Below are 22606 nucleotides of genomic sequence, written 5' to 3'. Positions count from 1 at the left end.
CACATAATTGCAGTTCTACTCCTGTGTAACCACTTTGCATCAAACGCTTGATGTTGCAAAAACTGTGTTGAAGCTTAGATTTTAGAGTTTATGTCCAATCAGATAAAACTGTAGAGAGATGATAACAGATTGAGAAGGAAACGGGAGCATATGGCAGATGTAACAGGCAGAATAGTTAAAATGTCTGAGCCTGGCTGTTTAGAACATTTGCTCTCAGCACCAGTCAGTCCTATTGTCCTCATCAGTGTGAGTACTTTGAACAAGATGATTTCATTAGCGTTATGCATAATGTAGGAATCATATAAGAAAGTGCAAGGGAAAAATCTGCAAGATAGTTGTCTCTTTCACTTTGGATGAGCTGGTGCATGAGTCAGCTGTCGTTCAGTTCTGTGGCACTAAGCTCTCCCGACTTCTCAAAGACGCTGAGCAGGCTTCCTCCAAATTGACTCGATGCTAAATGAAGAGTCGGGGGTTCTTCTAATGAAAAGGTCTCTGGTTTTCAACTGATAATGGTGGAAAGCTTTGTCGGTATCACTCTGTGCGGTGATCCGTTTGAAGCTGGGAACCGACCTCACCTGCTGGCCACTGTTCCATCAACAGAGCCGTGTTAGGGCCAGACATGTATTGTATATTTCATCCTCTGTGTTCTTGAGACCGTGCTGTATCCTGGTCAGTGTTTCTGTGTGTGAGTGCGTGGTGCTGTTTGGGTATGTGGCATGGATTTCAGGCTCCGCGCCCGCTCTATAAAATGAACTGTGTAAATTTGTAAGACCCTGGCTCAGTGCCCGGTGCTGCCCTGTCGGCCCAGATATCTTCACTAAACGTCATACTGAAAGCTGCACTTTGCACATTGTGGAGGGAGCAGCGGGCGCCGCAGTCGCGAACACAACACAACAGATGGTGAGTGCATTAGATGCATTTCACATCCCCCTTCTTCCCCCCTTTTTTTTGTCTTAAATAGCAATTGGCACCAACTTGGGCATATGTTGAGAACTTGAGCGAGGACCAAAATAGTTGGTACAAACGTCCAAGACCACTGTGTGTGGCTGAATTACATTTAATTTTCTGGCTCAGGTATGCTGCAGGTTTGCATGGCAAACTAAATCAGCTTGTCCTGAGCTTATTTTCTCTCCATCTCCTACATCCCATGGAGTTTTCTTTGTCTGCAGTTCTTGTCTTTTGACTCTTTGACAGCCTGAAAGTAGCTGAATTGTGAGAGAAGAAAAGCCCTTTGTTTTGCTCGCTTGCTGTCACTGTGGATTTGATTGTCTCAGTAGGCAGCGTGGCCTCAGACGCAACCATTCACACACACTCACACACAAGTCACCCCTGTGGATGGACATTCCTTTTGGCAAGGCTCCCAGATGGCACTGCAGGTTCTCTGTGGGCTGTGGCCATCAGAAGGAGGGATTGACTGTGCTTCTGGAAGGCAGAGCAACATCACGACAGAGCATAACCTAAACACCGCTGATTCTTTCCTGCTGAGAGTTCACACTGTTTGGAAAAAGTTGTGAATACAATCTGGTCGTAGAAGATTTGCAAACACAGGTTTAGCTGACCAGTGTCCAGCCTGTCCATAGTTTCTAATGTACATTTTGAAGGATTCTGTGTTGTGGTTAGATGACCAGTAGATTGATGGAGGACTTGACTGGCAACACCAATCAACAACATTTTGATTCCAGATCATGGTATAGTGGGATCTCAAAACACCTGAAAGTAAGCAGGACACTTACAAATCAGACTTTTAACAATATATCATCAGAGCTCTAATATATTACATTACATTGTCAAACTAAAGTAAAATGTATTCCAATATATTGGAAATTTAGTCAAACACTTTCACTTGTTGCACAAATCCCTGTAAAATGGCCTCTTGTGTGTGTCCCAGTACTTTGGACTCAAAGCACACAGACCTTCACCCCAGCCATTTCTTCTCCTATGTGCTTAAAGATAATGAACTTGGGGTAAAATCTAAGCCTGAAGTGGTAGATGCTTAAAAAGGGAATGGCTGTGGAGCCAGAGGGTTAGTGACAGACTGTTGAGCAGACAGAGGAAGTCTCATTAAAACAGTATTTTAGTGTTTTATGACAAAGCTTACAAGCAACGTCAGTTCCATTAAGGAAGGGTGGTAGTTAAAGAGACTGTCCCATCATGCGGAAGGTGACCGACAGCTACCCATGAAAAGCCTCAGATGTCCCAAAGATATCTATACACGTGAGTCAAGTTTTCATGTCAATTAATTGATTTGTTCAACCCCCTTTAAATGTTTAATTAACCTAGACCCAGATTAAAATGTCACTAATATGGAATCCTCAGATCCTTTATCGCGGCCAGTTGAGCTGGAAGTAATTTTATGAGTCTTGGGAAATGACATTTTCCCAAACGGACGTCTTATGGCTGGCTTCAAACCGTTGGTGGCAGCCGCAGTGGAACAGAAGTCTTGCCAGCACAAACATAGTTTCACAGAACAAAAAAAAATGCATGTGTTGGCAATCGCGCTTTAGTGAGCGTTTATGTGTGAAGTTGCACATAAGCACTGGAGCAAGTAGGTTCCATGTCTGGCTTGCAGTGTTGTGTTGATAAGAGGTTAATGTAGCATTCAAACCTTGCCACAGGGCTGAATTTAATGTGTGTTCATATTCAAACGTCAATATTAATGTTGCAAGGAGATTTGTTGAGGTTGGACTTGGATAAAATCTTTCATGTTTAGTTGTCATGATAGTTGCTAAACACATCTTTCTTCACATCCCTGGTATCATTTCAAAGATGAGCGTTTAGCTCTCAGGCAAAGTTTTTTGTTGAACAAAAAAGGCCCACTGAATTATACATGACTGTATCTGCTCTGGATGTTTCTGTGAGCTCAAATCATCTGCAGTGGGCCTGTTAATGGATGCAATTTGTGTTGGATAGAGACATTTAAACGCCTACACTCTCCCAGTTGAGACTGATGAACTGAGATTGGTACGCTTCAAGAATATCACTCGTTCACTGTGACTGTGTGTCATTGTTGTGGCACTGTTGCATCATACCAGACAAACTGGTAGGAACAGATATATCCTGTAGTAAAGCTTGTGCCATGCAGAGGAGGAACAATGAAACCATTATTATTATTTCTTCCCAAAACACACTGGAGATTTTACTTTATTAACATTATATTATCAGAGCTGTGTAGGAGTCAAACAATTCTGTTTTGGTTTAATTTAGCCTAACGCCAAGACTGGCTCACAAAAAGTTCATCAGCCCAACTGTTATGACAAAAAAAATGATCTTTCAGGTCCAGTTTAGCCATGCTAGCCTATTGCTCCTTCTTAGGGCTCGCTAACTAGCATAAAAGGCTAAATAGCAGGCTGTCATCTAGCCTGCAGTTTTTTTTTTTTTTCTTTTAAGATTTCAAAGAGGCATGGAAGTAAAAGAGGGTATGTGTTTTCTGAGTTAGCCATGCTAACTAACCTTACTCTTTTGTTATGATAGTGAATAATAATAGTGAAATCAATTGATAAGGAACATAATGCAGTTGCAGCCCCATGTGAAAGAAGATAATTATTTTCTTATTATATCTAAAATTTGCACTTTGAATAGTTTCTTTTCACCTGTGTTGTTTTGACCAATGAGATTGCATCCTGCCCCAGAATTGTTTGTATGAAAGCTGAAATCTGATAACTCATCCTTTTTGTCACACTCTGTGAGATGAAAACATGATAACATGTCTCCCTTTCTTCTTTAATCTTTCCTCAGATGCGTCCTCTTGCCTCTCCTGAGTGTGAAGCCTCCTCAGCAGTCCCTCTTCTTGCTTGTGGACTCTATAGACGAAGGCTGTCAGTTGGGCGAGGGGGAACAGAGGTCCTCTCCCGGCTCCCCCAGGACCATCGCTGAGCTCCTGGCCAGTCATCACGAGTTCCTGCCTCCCTGGCTGCTGCTCATCTGCTCTGCACGACGACAGAACAAGGCCATCACCAAACTCTTCACAGGTAAACGCTGTGGCTTTTTCCTTAAGTGCACTGCTGGTCGGTTAAGGTCGCCATTCTCAAAGTGAAGAGGTAATTTCAAAATGATTTAAAGTGTTGTATGTAGTATTTTCAAAACCAATACATCATTGCCAAAATAATTGTGACACCTTAATCACAACCGAACTGAGCTGATGTGAAGTGACAGTTTGATATATGAGACTGTATTTGAACCTGTCAGCATTGCTCCATGCTTGTTTCTGTTCAGTAGCAGAATTTTATTTTTCACTCTTATTATGATACGTTTTCACCCGAATACGCGGTTACAAACAAAACCTGTGGTGCGGCTCCTTTTCTGTCAGAGCTGTTTGAACAGTAGAGATGCAAAAGGCTTTCTAACATTGCGACATGTCCAAAGAGATTAGGGTCACCGCTGCAGTCCTCTGTAAGAGTCGCAGCACTTCCTTGATGTCCTGTGACACTGTACCATACCAGCCGTTATTATCTCCTTGTCAGGCCAGCAGCCTACTCTGTGGTGATGAGCTGGCATAACATTCATCAAGAACCTGGCTGTGTGGGAGGAAGACTCCTCCGCAGGCTCGCACTGCTGTGTGTACCCCCCTCCACCTTTCCAAAACCACTGAATGTGGGAGCTTCTCGGGCCCTCGGCTCGCCTCTTAAAGCATTACATAATATCCCAGCAGTCTAAGCTGTTGCTTCTGTGCTACTCCCTACTCAGGAGATGCATGAAGTCAGGTTCAGGGCTGAGTGAGCTACATATCTTTTTTTTTCTTCCTTTGTTCACCACATAAATGGCAGTGCAGTGCCCATGTATGTGTAATGCGATGTCCCAAATAACTATAATTTGTTTTGTACATTATTAATTATTATATTAACACACAGAATCAGGCATAGAGACAGGAGCAGGCTTTAAATCGTGACTTGACCTGTAGTTTTGCTCATTTGTTGTTGCTCATGTTGTGTGCCAGTACAGTAGGCTGGTGATCAGGTAGCTGCATGATAAAGGTGTGATCTTGTTTTCATTTCTCTCGTCAGCAAGTCTGTTGTGTTCAGTATATTCACATTCCGGCACGTGTTCAGTAGATTGCAGTGATGTTTTGCAGGTATGCTAGAAGCCAGATGGCAAGGTGTGTAGGCATGTTTTTGACTAGCTGCCTTTCAACAAGTGCTAATGTAAAAGGAAAACAATACCAATAATGAACACACCCATAATAATTACCATATTAGTTCATGATTGTTAGTAGCAGCTGGTTCAAACCTTGTTGGTCCACGAGCCATGTGCCTCAAGCAGGGTGTTTAAACTTAATCCATGTTTTATAATGGGTGTCCACTGTGTATTGATTGGGTATAATTGTATGGAGCAGTTCAGTGTCACCATTATCAGAGCACCTGTCTCCCATTAGAATGATATTCGCGTGTTTACACTTGTTACACAATGTAGTTTGAAAGTAAAGTAAATGATTGGGTTCAGTGTTTGGGATTAAGTGAAATCTTAAAGTGTAGGTGTCTGACTGGTGTAAGTGTAGTTTAGATGAGTGTAGATTTGATCAGTGTTGACAGTGGCAGCGAGGGAGGGGGGTGGGTGGGGTGGGGTGAGTTTTAAGGACACCAGAACTCAGTTTGAGTCTTCTGTGGGCGTCATGCGTCTAATTCAACAAACCAACTGCAATGCAAGCTGCCCATTTCATAATAGGAAAGTCATGCCCACCCACGCTTTCCTCTAACATCAAAGCTTCTACGTAGGTGCCCGTGCTAGATTAGATTCTGGATTGGTATCAAGAGTGTAGTATAAAACATCCTCACAGCATTTTCCAAAACTTTGAGCCCACAGACAAGAAGAAGTTTTATATTCGATTTCCTTTCAGCAGCAATTTGCATTAAATCGTATTTTCTGGTTTATCCTTTGTGTGTGTGTGTGTGTGTGTGTGAGTGTGAGTGTGTGCATGCTGTCTGCTGTGTTTGGCCCGAACCACAGTTTTAAACCGTCAGATTTTATCTGGAGTGCACAGAAAAGTTGACAGTGGAGTCAGCAGGAGAATATAAAGCCGTACATGCCACAGATGTAAATGCTAAAGGGAAATTTTTATCTACTTCAGAGAATCTCAGGGAGTTCTGTGATTGCCTATTTGGTTTTTCTCCTCTTATGTTTGTAGCTGATGAGCTGTCTGTTCTTTTTGTTTTTGATATGATTTGAAGGGAATTTCATATTGGAACAATCTGATAAACAGCAGTTATCTTCTTTCATTTCTTTTTTTTTTGGACTGGCTCTCATTGCTTTCCCTTTTTACTGCTTCTTTGATGATGGCCAAGCCTTTGTCAAGCTCTTATTCCATTTGCCCAGCAATTGGTTTTCAGAAACAAGTCTCCTTTTGAACAGAGGAACAGAACCAAATTCACACATCAGATGTGATGAACCCATTTGAAAGGAGTGAAGGACATATGTGATATTGTTTTTCTTTTCTCAGATGAACACGCTGTTCTAGATTTAAAACTGCATTTTAGCTTTTCATTGGGCCCCATTGAGTTTGTGCATTGAGACGCTCACACACACCCAGACCCACAATAAGCCTTGGCCTTTCTCCTTTCTGATGCTTTCCTTTCTGATGCTTTTAGCAGCATCTTTGTTTTGTCTAGATTCAGTCTTCCGCTTTCAGTTCAACACTGGAAATTCTTCTGCAAGACTGGCGTTTTTTTTTTTTTTTTCTTTCCTCACACAGACGGATGTAGACTCGCACACAAACACAGTCACCCACTTACCGTGTTCTCCATTAGCCTGTGCGCCTTATTATGAATACAGCAGGGTGAATGCTCTGTATTCATGCAGCACTGGACCTAAAATAGACCAAAGGACTCCAGAATATCAAATTGAGGCCAAGTGTCCCCTAAAAATACCCTCCATATTGTTTACAAGTCAGAGATGGCAGTGACCTGCCAAAAGACTCCACTTTCATGCTCTGTGCAAAGCCAACTCCTATTTTATATGAGCGGCCTATTTTGTCTGGGGTGGAGGTTGTGTGGGTTTCCCAGTATACTCTGGTCTGCGGCGATGGGAACTTTGTGGTTGTGTGAATATAGTCTCAATAAAGTTTGAGTAATGACCTTTAACCACAAGGTCATTTTGCAGAAATGTTGCTGGGGCAGAGGTCTACTGTGATGCTTTTAAGATTTCTGAAAGAATTTAAGATGGCTCTTTGAATTCCTCTGTCCTTGCTCAACTGTTATTCCTTATGTCTGCATCAGAGTGGAATGTGCTTTGGGAAGTTTTCAACACCTCTGAGACCGAGCAGGAAGAAGGAGCCATTCTGACTTCTGCAGCAGAATGCCTCACTCGCATCCGCTCTGCTAATGCCTCACAAACAAAGACTGTTCTGTTTGTGAGGAGGAGTACAAGAATTTTGCAAAGTATCCCTCTGGCTGACACACATTATATGATCACACAGTTTTGATTAAGCCTCAGTCTTCACATATTGCCCTTAAAAATGGACAAAAATTTGGAGATGTAAAGTCTTGAGATGTAAATAATCACAGAATCGTACAAAAAAACTGAAATGCAGTCAATCTATAGCCGCATCGCTTCTTTATGTCCCAAGTGACAGCAGACCTATGGAGAGAAGCTTGTGTTTTTTTTTCTGTGCTTACCCTCTCTGTGTGCTGTGCTACTGTAAGACCATGATAGGGGTAGTGGAGTGGAAACACTTAGGCAGCGATTTTGGTTTGGAGCCGGGTAGAATCTGTGCCAATTTAACAAGGCCTCCGGCAGAAGGGAGAGCAAGGGAAAGGGGAAAGAGAGGGCGGGGTGGAGGTGGGAGACGGTAGAGTTGGATATTTAAATAGAAGCAGCCTCTCATACATGTATATATATATATATTTTTTTTTACAACTCATAACTTAGTCTCTCATCATTTGCTTACATGCACGACTCAAAATTGGACAGATATTATGTTGTGCTGACTCAGAAATGCCTCCTAGAACTTATGGAATAACAAACGAGCCCTATGTTATATATTACACAGCAGAAACAGATACTTTTGTTTGTACCATTTTCATTCAGAGATTTCACTTTGCTTAGAGTCGCATTAAAAAAAATTACAGTCTCATTTTAATCATAATCCCATCATAGATTTTGATCCAGCCTAGTGTGTGATCTTTTTATCTTGTGGAGGCATCACTGAACTGTAATGGCTACCATCTGCCCAATATTGTTTATGGCGTGTGCTTGTCAAATTCGCTGTTTCTCAAGCAGTGAGTGTGTCTTGGTGCTCTCCAAGGGTTAGCAGGGGGCACTGCATGGATTACACGAGAGTAAGTCTAAAAATCCCTTAGAATATCTGATAGGAACATGCTCATAAATAATTTTTTGTTAAGGAAAGGGTGGATATGAGCCTTATTAAAGCTGGGCTAATAACACAATAATTTGATATTGATATTTCCTGTTAGATAAAGTATACCTGTATATTTCTGGTGCTTTGCTAAGTATGTTCACATTTCCTCTGTCTGTGAATGATTTTGAAGATCTTACTGAATCACTTTAGTCTTGGACTTCCATAAAATGGCAAATGAGACATAACATGTTAATTAGTGAGCTTCAGAATTGTTGATTGGTGGATGTTGTTGCCTTTGGACGGAGCCAGGAGAGCCGCTTCCCCCGTTTCCAGTCTTTATGCTAAGCTAATCTTGCTGGCTGCATATTTGGCATAAGGACATGATAGTGATATTTTCATCCAGCTCTTGGCAAGAGAATAAATAAGCATTTTTCTCAAAAGGATATTTCTTAAAGAAATAAAACTCCAAGATTTAATAAACATTCAAAGAACAGAAATGTAGAGCATGTAGTTAACTGAGGACATTAGAAGACAAAAGATTTGAAGAGATTCTTTATCTCTTATCAAGTTTGCCTCTTTTATTGGATCCAAATAGAACCATCAGCTATCAGAACACAGCCATATAGAGGAAAAAGTGTTAAGATCTGAGATAATCAGAGTGAGCCTCTCGGGTGAGTATTGCCTCTCAGTTCTCTCCTCCTGTGTGGAAGCATCTCGTGGCTAATCCGCGAATACAGGAGGAGGTAGATGACAATGATACAGCCCAGTTTAAAGGAAACACAAAACAAAACCTTATGCAAGCTGTACTTAGGATTTTCAGAGAAAAGCCAACATGAGCGAGGGATGAGGAAGGATGGAGAAGGTATGGATTTGTGAACTGCAGTGCCTGTAGTTATAATAATATAGTATCAGTGTGCTACTGGAGCCGTGAAAGATAATAGCTCCTCTCAAACAACCACATTCCTGCTCTGCAGTGTTACAGCAACTTCAATTAGATTGATTTCCACTATAATAAAATACATTATTATTTTCATTTTTTCCCAGTTTTACTCATAGTTCTTCTAGTTGATCACAAAGGGCACTTGGCAGGAGTTAAGGAGCTCTACCAGCCAAAACTTGGAATAGAGCCACACATATACACAAAAAAACCACACATAAAAGCCCCTCTTCATTATGGATCCCAGCTGTAATTAAGACGGTTATATTCCTGCCTCAGTCTGAGGAATGTTACACAAGCGTGTGGCCACTTTAAGAGGACACTCATCCTGTGAGGCATTTTGATGGGGGGGGTTACTCATTTCCTCAAGATGACACACTTGCTCGTGCTCTAGTTCTCGAGTTTTTGGGAGGTTTTTTTTTTTTGCGCGAAAGTAATCTACTGGTCTTCTTGTATAATCCACAGTACATAGAAAAGTCATTACAAATTCCTACAATGTGCACTTACAGGAAATTATGCGACTCTGAGGTGGACCTGTGTTTTTGTTTCCTGTATTTGCGTCTCATTGGAGAAAGCATAGTCCACCCCAGCAAGGACCTGAACCACATCTTCCACCTTCGCTCTGCCTGCTGTGAATGGGGCTTTCTTTACCCACCCCTCCAACAGACAGAACTGATTTACCACCAGTGATCACAAATGAAAAGAGCAGCCCTGTTTAAGGTGTGCGCGCTCCATCCACCTCTCTGTGCAGCCCTTTGTCCCAAGGCATGTGGGTGAATCTGACACAGGGCAAGGCCATCCCTCCGCGAAAAGGTCAACAAAACTCTTAACATCTCCCTGGATGTGCTTTTTTGTGTATACTTTCTTTTTGGTCAAATGTGAGACCTCACTGGAGAGACCACGAGATCTTCTGGCTGACTGACAACACAAACACAGTCATAAAGCAGCAAGGACGGTTTATTTCTTCTGGGCTGTGGAATGCTCACTGAAGAGAGACAAAGATGGCTTTGCTTACGGACTCCCCAGTAAATTACATTTTGCGGCATCGTTTTGTCGATTGGATGTAAAGTGGTATGAATCCAACAGATGAATCTGAAACTTAACTAAGAAATAAAAATGGAAGTTTTATGAGAGATTAGATGCCAAGAACAATTTTCAGTACTGAAAGGAGAAGGAGCTCCAAGATAGTCTTTAAACAGAAAATTAAAAAGCTTTTATTAAATAGTTTAAAGAACTTTAAAACCAGTTCCAAGGCATGTTGGCCATGCTGCGGCCTTCAGCAGGGATCCTAAATTGCACTACACTAAACCAAAGAGAACATTCAACAAATGCCTCCTGCAACCAAAACATAGTAAAAGCCCTCTCTGTTCTCTCCTCTCAGAGTTTTCACTATTGATTGTCTCTATGCCTCAATTCCTGGGTAACAAGAGCAAAGACGACATATTTAATTAGCTTACCTCCCCCTTTCTTGAAATTGGCTTACACAGACAAGCTGATTTATGTCCATATTCATGTATGAGTTGTCGTCTGTGAGACTGCATGTTGAGCCTCACTTTGGATGAGCTGAAGACCATAATCCTTGCTGAATACTGTAATTTACCACCGTGCAGTCTGACAGCCGGGCAAATTACAGGTCTACCGTGTCTGTATCTATAACACCTTGGGTGCTGCACTGCAGTAACATGATTCTGAACATGGCGGACAAACTGGCTGGCCTCTATCCTCCTGAGGTGATGCCCTTTGGTATGTGGCATGCCCCTGCCAAATTTTTATAGACTTGAGATTTTTTATTTTTTCAAGGCTGTGGTACAGAGCACGACTTGTCAGTTTATGCTTTAATTGAAGGGTATTTTAATGAAGTCTTAATTTAACTCTAGTCGGAATAAATGCAGTGGAATTCTTGGCACAGTTCTGGCTGGTTTTGCTGCAGGGGAAGATGCCTCTAAAGCAAAGATGTTTTTTTTTTTAGTACCACACAGCCTCTTGACCTGCATGCCAAGGATGACTTTGCAAGTACCTGATTTCACAGCAACCTACCACAGCTTTCCTTGTGCTGGATCCGTTGTCTGGACAGTTCCCTGTGAAATCTTTCCAAAATGGTTCCAGACTTTCCTGGCAGTGCATGGTGATAGCAGATAATGGCTTGTTTGACTTGATGGCAAATAAAACACGACTAACATGCTAGACTGAGTAGTCTCTTGTGCAGGTGAATGGAAACATGTGGCGGCAGGGCTAAATGAGGTCACTGGGAGGTCAGCCAGTGTAATGGTGAACAAAAACATGGGCAGAAATTGAGGAAATTTGATCTGAAATTGGGGCAGGGAACTCCCAGCACTGCAGCTTACTGCCACCATGAAGACTAAAGGTTTTGTATCCCCAGAAAGAAACAGGTTATTTTAAGCTGAAAAAGTGGCTTTTTTTTTTTTAAACAGTTTGTTTGGAATCTGTTTTATTGTATGTAGGATCAGGGAACCTATTTAACACATGAAGATATATAACGTTTTTAAACTTAAGGACAAAACTGTGAAGGATTATGGGGCATGAAAAGAGGGATTATTGGCTTTACAAGCCCTACTTTTTTTCCTAATTACAGAAATTGATAAACAAGGTCTGAAGATAATACCATTTATGTTCTGTTGTTCCTGCTTGATCTGTGTATTCCTGGCTTAACATTCTGTTATTTCAGTTCTCTATTGGAATTTTTTCACTTGGATGAAATTTCCAGCCATCTGTGCAGCTGCAAGAAGCTCCGTGATATTTAATGGCAGCTCTCTTAGAGTGGATATCCAGTGTGGAATTCAGTGAGAAAAGGCACATGGAAGTGACCAGGTGCACTGTCTTATGACTTAGTCTCTTGACCCTATCTTAATGAGCTTCTGTCATTCAAAGGTAGAAGTACAGTCACCTTTTCCTTCAGCATTTCAGTGCATGCAGTGTTCTGCGAAGCTGATCATATGATGGATGTGTTATTCTTTATGCAGGTGGTTTGATAGCTTTATCAGAATGCACCTCTCTAACTGAGGCATGCTGAATGTGTTAAATGTATTCCAGTTTGCCCCCGCCCCACCCCCCACCTCATCAGCCCTGTTCAATTGCACCACAACAGGTTTGACTGGAAACCCGTGTACATGCCATTTGAAATTCAGCAAGAGGTGTGTTTGGGCAGAGTGTTTTCATGTGTTTTGCCTCTAGCATTACATAAATTAATTGTTAAAGTGTAATCATTTCAGTGTCTCGCCCGGTGGTCGTTTAGTATGGCAGGAAATATACAGCACACATAAAATTAAGTCACTAATCTAAGATGATTTTCTCCAACAACCTTTATCTTTGCACAGTTGAATTAGGGCCTTATTAAAGTCTGCGCTTCTCAGCACTTTGCTTTGTCTTTTCTCAGTTGTGAATAAGCCACATTTATTCAAGATAAAATGGAAAGTATTATCTTTACTTGTCTGTTAGAGTAGAAACTAGAGAGTGTATATAATCAAACGAGGAACTCAACAGTATTTTTCAAAGCTGAAATGGCAGCACACTTTTCAAAGGACTGTTGTTTGCAGACCGTTGGAGTTGACTCTCATCCACATACTTGTGTTTAGGAGGTTGGCGCTCTCGTGTTTTTTGGAGCCGGGAACTCTGCAGCTGTCGAACAGACGTTTGTCGAGCGAGGGTTTACTGGAGAGCCTGAGGAGAGGGCAGCGAGGCTTGGGTTTCTGTTTTCTTTATGGATCCGATGACTTAAGATGGTGTCTCTCGCAAAGTACGTGCCAGATCTTAGAAGCTGCCACTCTGAAATCCCGGCTGATGAGCTCGGACCTCCAGTTTCTCGATACACATGCACGCACTCACTTTGCCTCGTTTGTCATCTGAAAAATTAATCTAGAAGGCAAACAGTCCCTCTTTTGTACACGAGGCCCTGTCTCTTGTGGCTGGTATCCAGTTCTGTAACGAGCAGCAGCTGGCTCAGAGGCCTGTACGCGGGAGCTGCATCCCTCACCCTGATGAATGTGTCATTTGTTGCTTGTTTAGCAGTCGCTTTTGTTCAGATTTTGAACCATCCTCTCTCACACACATAAATAGCCTTAACACACACACACACACTACACAGCTACAGTTTGTATAGCCTACTTCCAATGGTGCAAAATCTAGGTCTTCATGACTGTTGGGTTTTGGAAAGAAAGAAAATTGTTCTTGGAAAGCATTTGAACATTTATAGCCAATGAGAGTTCTTGCATTCCTCTGTAGTACTTAATAGTAGTTCCTGTTACACCACAGTCATCAAATGCAGGTTGGATGACTTTCCCCCTGTGGTTGTTTTAGTGTTTTATCTGCAGGAGTAGGGCAGTAATAATGCCAGGACTTCACAGTTGACATCCAGGCCTTATAAAGTGATGTCTGCTGATGAAGTGGAAACTGTAGGTCATCTTCCACCGTATGCAGTAACTGAAAGAAATGGTCTCTTTCTTTTGGCTTGTTCTGACTGGGGTATCTTGCTTGTTCTTTTCTTTTATTTCTTGCTCACTGAAATTGATTTTAAGAAAGCTTTTTTTTTTCTTTTCCGGCAAGTACTTTATGTCATGGTGGCTGCAGTCAAATTTCTGTCTCCTCCTCCCTCCTCCAGCTTTCCTCATCACTGTATCTTCATAATTGGTGTGTCAGCGACCGTGGAATGTAGGAGAAACTGTTTATCATAAACTAAAGCATAGAAGCATTTTTCTTTTGTTCCCCTGAGAAAATATTCATGATAGAGTGGCGTCTCCAGAACTGGGCTGTAATGCACACTCAATGTTTTTCCTAGTCCCTCAGTGAATAGAGCATATCAGAACATCAGCATCAAGACTGAATATTAAATGTCACACTTTTCAGAAATGTGGTGGTTAGGTGATAAATATTTTTTTTCCTTTTGGTCCCTTGAAGTCTTGCTTTTTTTTTTGTCCCTGTTTTTCTCCTTGGCCTTTACCCCTTTCTCAGCTAGTGGGTTTCCTGTCCCAGCTGGAACAGACCCAGAATGTCCAAAGAAGGATTGGGCCCAGAAGGAGTAGGAGGACCAGTCAGTGACGTCAGAGCATCAAAATGTCACACACATAGGCAAGAGATCACACCAAGCTTTGGATGTTTGTCTTTGAACATGAAAGTTTAATAAAAATTTGATTCTGGGTGCCTCTGTTGACCAAGGCACCTGTGGTTGTGCATTAGCCTGAAAACAGAGTTTTAAAAAAGTACAAATGAAAAGGGAGGGAAGCATGTACACCAGCAAGTTTGACCTTAAAGCAAAACAAGACTTGAGTCAGTAAAACAAAAGCCTGGAGATATTAAGGAGAGGAAGAGTGAAAAATCATCTGATGATAGCATGAGAGGCTGAAAATGTATTCTTAATGCTTGAACTTTGAGCCAGAGGAGTAGCGAATACACAGAGAACAGGAATGCACATTAGGACCATGTGGTACCTTCAAGTGTTTTTTTATCTTTTGATATAAACCTGAAGATAACCATCCCCAGACAGTCCTTCCCAGGATCCTGTCAAAATGAGTTATCAGTTAGGATTTCGGAGCAAAAGTTTGAAATATACGGAATCTTTAATGGTTTTTAGCCCTTAAAGATGAAGTGCTTGAGTATTTTTACTTATCTTTTGCTACTTTGCATGCTTACTATGAATCTGGCTCTTTGGAATGTCGCGGACTCCTCCAGGACTGGAGTGGGAGCTGGTGCAGGGGGTCATGGAGCCAGAGAAAAGATCATGGAGGGTGAAAAATGTACACAGCCGCTGAAAACAATGACAGACTGAAAGTGGGTTAGGGCCACGGAGTTGCTATAATTATTGGGTAATTATGTTGTATAATGATGCTAGAGAGTAATACTTTATAGCTTTATTCATTTGAAGCGTTTGCACAGCTGCTCTTTAGTTAAACATTAAACTGTAGACATGAATATTTAGAATAAGCAAAATATGGATTTTATTTTTCAGTTGGGAGGTTATTGGTCTTACACTTATGTCAGGTTTGTTCTGGTTTAGATTGAAGGACTACATGTGTCTGTCCATATGATCCCTATTACAATAAAGTCACTAATCCCAAAAACTTACCCCCTACTTCTCTGGAGTTAGCAAGGTTGTCATAAAACATTTTATGACAAGTAATTAGTACCTATCACAAAGTCCAACCAAAGAATGTGTTTTCTTAGTCTTATTCCAAAAACAGTTTTCTCTGATTATCTCTTCCTGGCACGTATCAAAGGATACAAGTAATATAGTCATAGTCTCAAGTGTAAATGCTTACATTTCAATTGTTTTATCACAGTTTGAAATTTAATGAAGGCCTCAAGGACAAAGTAAAAGGAGATTATTGTGAGGTGCTGTGTGGATTTGCACTTATCTTAAACAAACTCAGAAGCAGATGATAAGGGAAACCTGTCGCTCCTTCTGTTTACCAGGCTCTGTTGTCCAAACTGTCAGTGCCTGCTTGGGAACTCTTGTTAAACTCATCAGGTATGTTATCTGGCTTCCAGGTGCGGTTACCGCTGGGCCTGTGTGGAGTAAGATTTCACAGCCTTCTCTACCCACACAATAGCAATCAGATGAACAGAGCACCGCCTCAGGCTTGGTGACAGAGTCTGATTCATAGTATGCGCAGGGAAAAGTTGTGTTATATAATCAAAGCAATCACATTTTACTGTTAAGGATGAAAGTTTTGATGCTGAATTTTGGAGATTATTTTCAGCAAAATCATTGTACAGTATTTTCCTGTGAGTACATGGAATGTTCAGCCAAGAACAAGAAGCCTAAAACTGAAACCTTAATTACCTAATGATTTACCTAATGAATGAAAGTTAATGTTAATGAGTCTACGTTCATCTTGGCATGTAAGTGCACCTTTTCAGGGAGCAAAACGCTTTAGAGGCATTAGCTCTAGAAGAAAGCCTGTTAGTCATTGTAAACTACAGCATGTCAATAACATCATGCGAGCTTCTGGTGACATTTTTCTTTCCTGTCCCAGTAACCCTGGGAACCATGGGAACTGTAAATAAAAGTATGCAAAAATGTTCTCCTTACCCTCAGGCTACAGGCTTTACAGACCATGAACAGATTGTTTTAACATGGAGGAAAGTTCACTTTATGCCCATTAGCCGAGGCCATTAAGGAGTTATTTTTTTCACATCTCAGAGAGGAATTCCTATTAAAGATCATTCATTAAGACCCACTGTGATAATTTCTTTTTTTTTTTTTTTTTTTTTTTTTTAAAGGATTTCTAAAGGTCTGTGCTGGAAGCATGTAGCACGATAATAAGTGAGGTACGGGAGAGATGTTTTACGGGCCATTGATGTGCTACAGGCATGGAAATGATGTCTCCCTTGCTCTCCCCCATTTTGATTCTTGTACATCCTCAGCCCCTACCGCAGATTTGCTCCTGCTGATTAAGCACTAATAACCTCTACAGTGAGTGGATGGGTTGAATGACCAATGAAGCAGGCTTCAGTGTTGAAAGGAATTATGTCTTTTTCTCAGAGTTTCACAGTTTTGTAGACCATTATATGTTTTTTTTTTCTTTAAGACTGTGAGGACTGGTGCTTTCTTTTTTAGCTCTTCTTTCAGTGAGTATTTTTACAGTTGGGTGTAGCGGCACATGGATGAGCAACCGCACAGGCGTACGTTGATACGATGTGCTCATTATTTCAGTCATGTTTATACTTAAATTATTATTATAGCTGTTTTTATCCTCACAAAGCCACACTCTAAATTATTACACCTGAAACTGCTTCTTTACCAGACACAATGAAGTGCACTAATTGCTATGATTTTTGTTTCTTTGGTGCTTTATGGGCTAAACTGATAGCAACCTCCTGCTGATCGTATTTGCTTCCAGCAGCCAGAGGGCTTCTGCTCAGTTCTTCAGAAAGGTCTCTCTATAACATGGCTTTACTGTTAATTATCCTGTGCCTTAGGAAATTAAAGGATGGCTTAACGTAATTATCCAAAGGTAGAAGATCAGTGGATAAATACTGGGTATGATCTCAAGGTCAGACTTAAGATAATGACTCAAGGGGCACTGTGGGGAAAGAAGCACTAATCATCATCAGCTACAATTTCTTCAACAGCTCCCACCCCTATATGTTTTCATATACATACCATATAAATTTCCTTTTTTATCTTCTAGATCTTCACCACATGCATCTATCATCAGACTCATCTAATGTCCATTTCTTTTCTTTTAGGATTCCGAAAAATCAGCCTTGATGACCTGCGCAAGGCCTACATCGTCAAAGATGTGCAACAGTACATCCTCCACAGGCTGGACCAGGAGGAGGCCCTGAGGCAGCACCTGACCAAGGAGACAGCCGAGATGCTCAACCAACTCCACATCAAAAGCAGTGGCTGCTTCCTCTATCTGGAGCGTGTGCTGGATGGTGTGGTGGAGAACTTCATCATGCTTCGTGAGATCCGTGATATCCCTGGAACTCTCAATGGCCTCTACCTGTGGCTCTGCCAGAGACTATTTGTCAGAAAACAGTTTGCCAAAGTCCAGCCCATCCTTAATGTAATTCTGGCAACTTGCAGGCCCCTCACAGTCAAAGAACTGTACCATGCAGTCTGGACCAAAAATATGACACTGACTATGGAAGAGTTTCAGAAAAAGATGGACATTCTCTCCAAGTTGTTGGTTGATGGCCTTGGGAGCACTAAAATCCTTTTTCACTACAGTTTTGCAGAGTGGCTACTGGATGTTAAGCATTGCACCCAGAAGTACTTGTGCAATGCAGCAGAGGGTCACAGGATGTTGGCGATGAGTTACACCTGCCGGGCAAAGCAGCTTAAACCACTCGAAGTGCAGGAATTTGCATTACACCTCGTCAATTCCAATCTACAGATTGAGCCATTTAATCTGGCTCTTTGGATGGTTTGGAATGGAACTCCTGCTAAAGACTCTCTGACCACCTCCATACCGAGAGAACAGGAGGTTCTTCAACTTCTGGTCAAAGCTGGAGCTCATGTTAGCAATGAGGATGATCATGCTTCATGTATTGTACAACAGGCCCTGGAAAGAGAGGACTCTATACGGACATTACTTGACAATGGGGCATCCGTGAACCAGTGTGACTCCAGTGGAAGAACTCTTCTGGCCAACGCTGCATACAGTGGAAACCTTGATGTGGTCAACTTACTCATATCTAGAGGGGCAAACATGGAGCTAGAAGACAACCACGGGCAAACAGCACTTACTCTTGCTGCAAGGCAGGGCCATACCAAAGTGGTCAACTGCCTAATTGGCTGTGAGGCCAACATAAACCACACCGATCATGATGGATGGACAGCCCTCCGCTCAGCAGCTTGGGGTGGACACTCAGAGGTTGTATCTGCTCTGCTCTATGCTGGTGCCAAAGTGGACTGTGCTGATGCCGATGGTAGAACTGCTTTGAGAGCTGCAGCATGGGGAGGTCATGAAGACATAGTGTTGAACCTTCTTCAGCACGGGGCTGAGGTCAACAAAGCAGACAATGAAGGAAGAACAGCTCTCATTGCTGCAGCATATATGGGGCACAGAGAGATTGTTGAGCACCTCTTAGACCATGGGGCCGAAGTTAATCATGAAGATGTGGATGGGAGGACTGCCCTCTCAGTTGCTGCTCTCTGTGTCCCTGCAAGTAAAGGCCATGCTTCTGTCGTGAGTCTTCTAATCGACAGGGGGGCGGAGGTTGACCACTGTGACAAAGACTGCATGACCCCTCTCCTTGTGGCTGGCTATGAAGGACATGTCGATGTAGTTGATCTGCTTTTGGAAGGTGGAGCCGATGTGGATCATACAGACAACAATGGCCGCACCCCTCTTCTTGCTGCTGCATCAATGGGCCATGCCTCTGTTGTCAACACATTGCTTTTCTGGGGCGCTGCTGTTGATAGCATCGACAGCGAGGGAAGGACTGTGCTGAGCATTGCATCTGCTCAGGGTAACGTGGAAGTGGTCAGAACTCTGCTGGACAGAGGTCTGGACGAGAATCACAGGGATGATGCAGGCTGGACCCCGCTACACATGGCTTCATTTGAGGGCCACCGCCAAGTGTGCGATGCCCTTATTGAACAAGGTGCTCGTTGTACAGAGGTAGATAATGATGGCAGAATACCGCTGATATTAGCTGCACAAGAGGGACATTATGACTGTGTGCAAATTCTTCTGGAAAACAAGTCATGCATTGACCAGAGGGGATATGATGGGAGGAATGCTCTCAGGGTGGCTGCACTAGAAGGCCACAGGGACATTGTTGAACTGCTGCTGAGCCATGGTGCTGATATAGATTACAAAGACGCAGATGGACGCCCAACACTCTACATATTGGCACTTGAAAATCAGCTGGCCATGACAGAGTACTTCCTTGAAAATGGAGCAAATGTGGAAGCTTGTGACACTGAGGGCAGAACGGCCCTCCACGTGTCCTGCTGGCAAGGGCATGTTGAAATGGTGAGGCTGCTGATTAACTATCATGCTGATGTGAACGCCTGTGACAATGAGAAGCGATCTGCCCTCCAGTCTGCTGCATGGCAAGGCCACACAAAAGTCGTACAGTTTTTGATAGAGAATGGCACACATGTGGATCATACATGCAACCAGGGAGCAACAGCACTAGGCATAGCTGCACAGGAGGGTCACATCGATGTTGTGCAAATACTTCTTGAAAACGGTGCTGACCCCAACCACGCTGACCAGTTTGGACGCACAGCAATGAGAGTGGCAGCAAAAGGTGGCCATTCAATGATCATAAAACTTCTGGAAAAGTATGGAGCCACAACTCTAAATGGCTGCAATCCCTCCCCAGTACACACCATGGAAGAAAAAACACCACTGGCTGTGACTGGTAAAATGCAGTCCCTCACCATTAAATCAAGTAGTTCTGGCAGCACTGGGGCAGGAGACATGCAGTCGTCTGGACGCGGTATACCCAACGGACCTGTCCATGCTTTCAGTTCACCATCAGAATCTCCTGATTCCACTGTAGATAGACAGAAATCCTCCTTGTCAAATAATTCCCTCAAGAGTTCAAAGAACTCCTCCTTGAGAACCACATCGTCTACAGCCACAGCCCAGACCGTGCCGATCGACAGTTTTCATGGACTGACGTTCACAGAACAAATCCAACAACACTCACTTCCTCGCAGCCGGAGTAGACAGTCTATTGTGTCCCCTTCCTCCACAACTAAGTCCATTGGTCAGCAACCATCATCTCCATCCAATGACTTTGACTGGTCTCAGTTAAAACCTGGTCTCAAGTCAACAAAGGGAAGTAAGACCGGAAATGGGACATCAAATGGTAAAGGAGGAGACAAGAAAAAAACAAAGAACAGCGGATCAACACAAGGTCAGGTGGAGTATGAGATGACACAGTTTGATAAGAGAATCGCCCTAAACAAATCAGTAGCTAACATTTCAGTGAAGGATCCCCATTGTAAGATCATGATCGGTGGCTCACTTCAGCAGGAAAGGGGACAAGGCCAAGACCAATTCTTTATCCAGCAGCAGAGCTGTTCTGAGAAGAAGAGGAACGGCATCATGACCAACCCCAACTATCATCTACAGGGTAATCAGGTTTTCCTGGGAAGGGTGTCAGTTCCTCGGACTGTGCAGAACAGAGGCCACCAGGATGTTCTAGAGAACTATCCCATAGGGGAAACCGAGCTAAGCCTTAAACAAGCCCTGAAACTGCAGATTGAAGGATCAGACCCTGGGTTTAACTACAAAAAGGAAACTCCATTATAGCTGGTAAGAGATGCTTTTCAAAATAATCCTCCAGTATGTGCTCATTGAATTACATCACGCATTTGTGTCAAAGTTGAAATTAAGGTCAGGGTCAGCACGTAGGTAATACTTTGACTTATCTGTTTGTTCACAGTGGCTGATGTAGAGACTAATAACCGATTTTTAGTTGTTACTGGATTGCACTCAATAGAGCCATCATTAGTTGGATTTAATCAGACGTGCATGAAGATTGCCTCAGTCTGGATAAGCAGACTTTTTTTGCTCCCAAACAAAACATTAACCCAAATCATTCCTATGCTGTTTCAGATGTCTTGAATGCCATTCATCATGCATACCATTGGAGGGAATGTGCCAAAGCAACTGTTTTCATCTGCATAAAAAAAATAATTTTGTTGTTCTTCATCAGTGGGACACCTCAAAATAATACCTAGGGAAGATTGTTGATTGCTGCCTAAGGCTTTTGTGAACTGATACTTATATGTGCCTACATCTGTTACAGCCTTCTTCATGTACTCATGCAAACTATCATTTTAATTTAATGTAATGCTATTTAATAAACAGTGTATGCACTTTTAAAAGAGTAAATGACAGACATGCATTTGTTCTATTCACTTTGTATCCCATCCATGTTTTATCAAAGTAATTGTTTGATAAAAACATACCAATGCTTTTTTTTTATTATTTTATATTGTCTGTTTTTTGTTTTTTTTCCACACTGACAGCAATGTAACACTGAGTACATTGTCATAAACCAGAGGACATAACGGTAACTGATGCCATGGTATGAACTTAAGCGCATTGATAGTCTGCCTTTCTAGAGACCCCAAATAATCTGTGTTAACCTTGATCAATGTGCTAAACCTTTGTTGTATGTAATATGTTAATAGCTATGGCAATTTACTTATATATACAAGCATATTTATTTTTGGAAAAAAGCCACTTTTGCTGCATTTTGTGTTGCATTACGCTCTACCATGGTGCTGTGTTTAGAAGTTGCCTGCAGTTACTTTTGACTCCCAATTTTGTTGGCTTGTGCATTTGTGTATTATTAAAATATCTAAGAAAGCAAGAGGTTCATTGAAAATGTAAGAAAAAAAAAAAGAGTTCATTTTGTCCCTATGGGATTTTTGAGTTGTGTGTTACGTTTTTGTGTGCTTAAAAAATATTTAAATAATCCATTGTATACCGTCAACAAAAGTTTGGTGCTAAGCGCAGCGATTTCAAGTGAGAGCAGTGATTTAAAAAATGCATTTGTCTGCAGAATTACATGTATAACCTACTGCAATGCAAGAAACAAAAAATCCAAGCTTTGTTTCCTTATTGTCATGTGGTTTATTTTCAGTCAATTCTGGTGGATTTTTCAGGGGCATGACACAAAACGGCTCAGAAGGGGTTCAGCCATTAAGACAACTTGTAGCTGTCAGTGATACTGTATGAAATTCAGAGTTGTAAAGCCAAAGTTGAAACAACACGCTCTGTCCCACCTCCTCCCTGTGAGAAGCTGAATATCAGTTCAACAGGACTTAACCCCACAGGAGAAGGAGGGGAGGAGGTGCTCGACTGTGACGCTGAGGGAACTGAAACATCTGTTTCTCATGAACTGTGTGGAGCTGCGTTAGCGTTTACAGGCTGTGTCATATTTTTGCA

The 22606-nt window shown here is 42.1% G+C and overlaps 1 protein-coding gene across 1 annotated transcript in view; it reads left to right on the top strand.

Annotated features, from left to right (window-relative positions):
* ankrd50 (ankyrin repeat domain 50) overlaps positions 1–22140 on the top strand; it is a 32977-nt gene extending 10837 nt beyond the window's left edge. The window contains exons 3-5 of the mRNA XM_041047842.1: positions 3736–3968; positions 17427–20962; positions 21266–22140. Of these exons, the coding sequence (XP_040903776.1) occupies positions 3736–3968; positions 17427–20959 (3766 nt within the window). The 3' untranslated portion in view covers positions 20960–20962; positions 21266–22140. The remainder of the gene's footprint in view (positions 1–3735; positions 3969–17426; positions 20963–21265) is intronic.
* Positions 22141–22606: the final 466 nt, after the last annotated feature.

This window comes from Toxotes jaculatrix, chromosome 10, assembly GCF_017976425.1.
Source record: "Toxotes jaculatrix isolate fToxJac2 chromosome 10, fToxJac2.pri, whole genome shotgun sequence".
Lineage (NCBI taxonomy): Eukaryota > Metazoa > Chordata > Actinopteri > Toxotidae > Toxotes > Toxotes jaculatrix.
Note: the sequence above shows the minus strand (reverse complement) of the source record. Positions and strands in the feature narration are given on the sequence as shown.